Raw genomic sequence first — 6,045 nt, forward strand, 5'->3', positions numbered from 1 at the left:
GAATGCCTGCTCAACTTGTCACAAGATGCATATATTGGAATTATAATTGTCTGTCTCACATTCTACATTTTCAAGAGCATGTACAAAATAATAACCACAGAAGGTTTAACATTCCCAGTACCTAGGTGGCGTGGAAGAAGTGTAATTGTTATTGACGACAATCATGATTACTTTGATGATGGCTCAAGGGCAGAATTTTCAGATGACGAAGATGTGATAGATTTGACAGTAACAGATGACAACGATTTTGATGAAGAATATAGTGTAGTCTCTGACTATAGCGATGATTCAGATGGCAGTATGGATGAAATATCGACAGACGGTGAACTAGAAGTGGACTCTGAGAGTGATAATGAAAGCAACGCTCAGAGCGATAGTGAAATGAGTGAGATAAATATTCAGTTACCAGAAATTGGCAGCCATTATGATTTGAGGAGATCAATAACACCATCTAGATGCAAGCCAAAGGATATGAAAGCGGAAGATTTGGAAAGATTGATTGAATCAGAGAAGGAGCGTCGCATGTGCGTTGTGTGTCAAGACAGAACCAAATCTGTGCTCATTTTGCCGTGCAGACATATGTGTCTATGTATTCAGTGTGGAAACAATATCGCAAGAACGAGAAATCGAGATAGACGAAAATGTCCCCTCTGTCGATCAAAAATCAATACTATCATGAATGTTTATGTTTGAAATTTTAGGCTGTGTGTAGAATACAGATACTACTGCACGAACCACTGACTCATCAGCTGGGAACTGCCCATCAACAAGTGTTTCTATGGAATATGTTTATGTGGAAACCTTAATGTTGTAACAATTTGTCGAATCAAACATGTCATATGTACCACATGTAATAAATTAATGTTTGACATAACTTCCTACAGTTTCTTTATCAAGAGATATGCAATATAATAGAGACATATTATGTGGTCATGCAAAGATTGTTATAACCACAAAATAAGTTTGGGGTTTATTGTAACAGTGATGAAAGTTTATGTTTGATGACGTGAGTAATAGCTATGAATCATGAGGGTTTGTATTGGAGTATAGTGTTTATGGATAGATCTATATGATAAAGGATAGATAGAGTTCATTGTAAGGCTTTATAATGTTAAGTACCAAAAGGAAGCTATTATACAAGACATGTTAACAGTGTATCATTTATAATTTATCAGTTCTCATGCCATTGGAATGGTATTGGTTGTGTGTTATTTGTTATGCGGTTTACAATTTGTCTGGGTGTCTGTTTTGACTTAAAATATTTGCATAAATTTTAAAAGCAAATCAATTGCTATTATGCTTTTGGAATGGTATTGGTTTTTGTTTTGCTATTTTGTTGAGCAGTTCATAATTTTTGGTGGATGTCCGTTTTGACTTAAATATTTGCTTAAATTGGGCGACACTTTAAAAGCAATGCTAACAGGCTAGACGATCTGTCTTTTCTCATTGGTTTTGTAAGAGGAAGGTTACATTTGTGAAACTTTTACTGGTGCTGAATGAAATATGTTTTCCTAACTCATTCATAATTGTATTTGAATTATGTTAATAAAATATTTTGCTTAACACTGCGACAAAATTACAATGTGCCAGTTTTGCTTCAATCGTACATTTTTGTCATCACCATATTCTCAGTAAATAATATTGTATTAGTGTTAAGCCTTTACAGACATAATGATATTTGTTTAGCTTGAATTTTTATTCTTTATTTTTTTACTTTAATCTTTTTTAATACTTATTACCCAGTTTATAAGTGACATTTTCCATGAGACAGTAGAGTTTTGATAACCATTTAGCAGTGGTTTGGGTAAGCCAGGCTAAAGGCATGTGCATTGTTCCAGATTAGCCTTTGCAGTCAGCACAGGCTTATGTGGTGCAACACTTCGCTTTTATGGTATTTTTTGTTTAATGGAAGAGCCTTCTAAGTCAATATCTTGTTGAGGCAGACAGTGTGATCTCTTTTTAGCCTGTGTGGACAGCAGATGCTAATCTGTTACGACATGTCACATATATGCATTAGGCCCGGTTTTCACAGAACTCTGCTCATTTATAACGTGTTTTTTTGTCGCTATGAGAAGTATTTCAATAGAAGTAAATTCAGCCTAATATTAGCTCAGCTGTTTTCGGAGAAAACCGGAGGTATTGTCATAGCCAGCCCGTCGTGTCCGTCATCTCCGCCGTCCGCGTCGTGCTAAAACCTTCACATTTTGCTCTAAAATCAAAGTGCTTCCACCTACAACTTTGAAACTTCATATGTAGCTGCATCTTCATGAGTTCTACACCCCACACCCATTTTTGGGTCTCTAGGTCAAAGGTCAAGATCACTGTGACCGCTAAAAAAGATAAATTCTGACAAGCTTTCGCAGCCAAGCGTGGCACCCGTTTTGCAGTGCTCTTGTATGTCATAATTGTACTATTTTACTATTTCTGTGAGTGTTAAGTAAGGGACCATGCATTGTTTTCTCTCTATATTTTTTCTGGTTAAAGAACCAATTCTGAACGCCAATATGATTAAAATTGTTGATCATGAAACAACTAGTCACCAAAGGTGGTATATTAAGACTACTGTATGTAAACACATATTTGTACCAATATCACACTAAATATGATTGTTCATTATTTAAAAAATTATTTGCTAATTGAAATTACATGTACTACCCGGTATTTTTATTAAGTGTTTCTCAATGTTTGTGTTTTCACAAGGTCGAATTCCATATATTCATGAGAATCAGAACAAATTGTTGCAAAAGCAATTTCAATTTTGTGTATATACTGTAACAATTTAGTTTACCCTAACCCCTTTCCCACTCAGCAGCTAAGTGGAAAGGGCTTATGAAACCAGTGCAAATCAGAACAGCCTGGGAGTAACTGTTCAGGTTTTATGTTGTTTGCTGCTCATCAGTATCTTAGGGTTGGAAAAGAAGCCTTTAAAACAAATTGAATCAAGTAAGAGAGGTCTATAATTTAATTTAATTAGATTTACTAAGAGACTTTAAATGTGTAAAAGTATGTATCTGAGTAGTGAAGGGTTTATCTATCAGATAAGCCTAAGACATATCTGGGCTCTTATATTGAGGAAAGTTAATATTAACGGTGTAGATCTGCATACATGTAGAAGACTAAAAGCAAACATTATTGTTTACTTCTATGTTTGATTGAAACATTGATGTATCTATTTAGACTATTATTCTCAATCACTTATACTTGCAGATATTTATAATATTTCCATACTTGCTTATTTTTTTATGCTTTTTATTCGACATGATCATTTCATTATTTCATGATTCATATTCTTGCAATATCTGTTGACATTATCATAATTAATGTTTGTTTCATGCAGTTATCCTCAAATCTTGCAGCAATGCTTTAGATTTACTGTTTTAAAGCCTGCCTTCTTAATCATTTGAGCCTCAATCTGGGAAAACAGGGCTTAATACATTTGCGTAAAATATTGCCTCAGATTAGTTTGTGCAGTCTGCACAATGTAATCAAGTATGACACTTTCAGCTTTTACTTGAATATTTTGTTCAGTGTTAGTCTCTTCAAATGAAATTCTACTGAAATGTCATCCCTGATTAGTGTGTGCATACTGCACCAATGTCATCCCTGATTAGTGTGTGCATACTGCACAGATGTCATCCCTGATTAGTGTGTGCACACTGCACAGATGTCATCCCTGATTAGTGTATGCATACTGCACAGATGTCATCCCTGATTAGTGTGTGCATACTGCACAGATGTCATCCCTGATTAGTGTGTGCATACTGCACAGATGTCATCCCTGATTAGTGTGTGCATACTGCAATGTCATCCCTGATTAGTGTGTGCATACTGCACAAATGTCATCCCTGATTAGTGTGTGCATACTGCACATATGTCATCCCTGATTAGTGTGTGCATACTGCAATGTCATCCCTGATTAGTGTGTGCATACTGCACAAATGTCATCCCTGATTAGTGTGTGCATACTGCACAGATGTCATCCCTGATTAGTGTGTGCATACTGCACAGATGTCATCCCTACTTAGTGTGTGCATACTGCAATGTCATCCCTGATTAGTGTGTGCATACTGCACAAATGTCATCCCTGATTAGTGTGTGCATACTGCACAGATGTCATCCCTGATGAGTGTGTGCATACTGCACATATGTCATCCCTGATTAGTGTGTGCATACTACACAGATGTCATCCCTGATTAGTGTGTGCATACTGCAATGTCATCCCTGATTAGTATGTGCATACTGCACAGTCATCCCTGATTAGTGTGTGCATACTGCACAGTCATCCCTGATTAGTGTGTGCATACTGCCCAGTCATCCCTGATTAGTGTGTGCATACTGAAATGTCATCCCTGATTAGTGTGTGCATACTGAAATGTCATCCCTGATTAGTGTGTGCATACTGCAATGTCATCCCTGTTTAGTGTGTGCATACTGAAATTTCATCCCTGATTAGTGTGTGCATACTGCAATGTCATCCCTGATTAGTGTGTGCACACTGAAATGTCATCCCTGATTAGTGTGTGCATACTGAAATGTCATCCCTGATTAGTGTGTGCATACTGCAATGTCATCCCTGATTAGTGTGTGCATACTGCACAGATGTCATCCCTGATTAGTGTGTGCACACTGAAATGTCATCCCTGATTAGTGTGTGCATACTGCAGAGATGTCATCCCTGATTAGTGTGTGCATACTGCACAGGTTAATCTGGAACAACACTTTAAAGGGACCTTTTCACAGATTTTGGCATGTATTGAAGTTTGTCATTAAATGCTTTATATTGATAAATGTAAAAATAGGATCTAAAAAGCTCCAGTAAAAAACATTAATACTATTAATGAAAGAAAAAAAGGTTCCCAGCTCAACAGAGCTCGAACCACTGATTCTGGAGTAAAAGTTGAACGCTTAGACCCATCGGCCATCCATATTTATAGAGAAAATGATATATATTATACTGAATATAAACAATCCTCGTAGTGTCACAAAATTTAACGACAACAACAGAACTCTCCAAATTATTCAATCTACTGCACAGGCTAATCAGGGACAACAATTTCCGTCTAATCTGGATATTTTCTAAGAAGAGACTTCATAAACAGAAAAAAAAAACATAAAAGTTGAAATTGTCGTCCCTGATTAGCCTGTGCGGACTGCACAGGCTAATCTGGTATGACACTTTACGCACATTCATTAAACCCCTTTTTCACAGAGCATGGCTCAATTATAAGAAGTAGGTACTGGTATAATAAACCAGATCAGTTGTACAAAGTCTAGAAAAGAACTACAGTAGAGATGTAGATATGTTATCTAGTGGTAAGTCACTTTTGTTGACAACTTAAAGGACCCTGGCTCAGCGGCATCACCTTCTTACCCATTTTTTGTTGTCCCTTATTAGTATGTGCAGACTGCACAGGCTTATCTGGGACGACACTTTTCACACATGCTTTAAACCCCGTTTTCCAAAAGAGAGGCTCTAATGTTTGTGCATGTTGATTTTATTTGAAATGCTTGTTCATCCAAGTTTTGACCATTTTATGTTTATAGTTGGTTACATTGGTTATAGTTGGTGATCTGTTATAGAAAAGGGGAATAAGAAAAAGAATTTCACTCCTGATAAAGTTTCTGGAGTTTCTATGTTATCTATATTAATATTTATAACATAATTATAATGTATACTCTTGTATTATCTGTTGATATTATGTGTGTCTCATCCAGTTATATGTTAACCGCACAATTTATGACAATAAAGGCATTTTTTTATATCCCGCATTATGTTTACTATGCTACATGTATGTGTAAATGATATCTGCAATACGTTATGCTGTGACTAACTAAAACATAGCTTACTATTATTCCTGTTTAATAGGGTTTATAATATATATGTATGTGCATTGTTTTGTCCATGTATCAAGGGAGGTAAAACAATAAGAACACTACATTTCATCATCTGCGTAGTTCGCTCCCTTATAACATTGATAACGTGTGTTCGGTAGCGGGTTTGTCGCAAAAAACGTAAATGGACGTTAAATTATATCAAACATATTA

General features: G+C 36.1%; 1 protein-coding gene across 1 annotated transcript in view; it reads left to right on the forward strand.

The window, feature by feature from the left end:
* The window catches only part of LOC127838425 (uncharacterized), a 7,180-nt gene extending 1,420 nt beyond the window's left edge, over window positions 1-5,760 (forward strand). Inside the window, exon 2 of the mRNA XM_052366191.1 lies at window positions 1-5,760. This exon is cut by the window's left edge and continues 652 nt beyond it. Coding sequence (XP_052222151.1) covers window positions 1-693 — 693 coding nt within the window. The 3' untranslated portion in view covers window positions 694-5,760.
* Window positions 5,761-6,045: the final 285 nt, after the last annotated feature.

This window comes from Dreissena polymorpha, chromosome 7 (assembly GCF_020536995.1).
Source record: "Dreissena polymorpha isolate Duluth1 chromosome 7, UMN_Dpol_1.0, whole genome shotgun sequence".
Lineage (NCBI taxonomy): Eukaryota > Metazoa > Mollusca > Bivalvia > Myida > Dreissenidae > Dreissena > Dreissena polymorpha.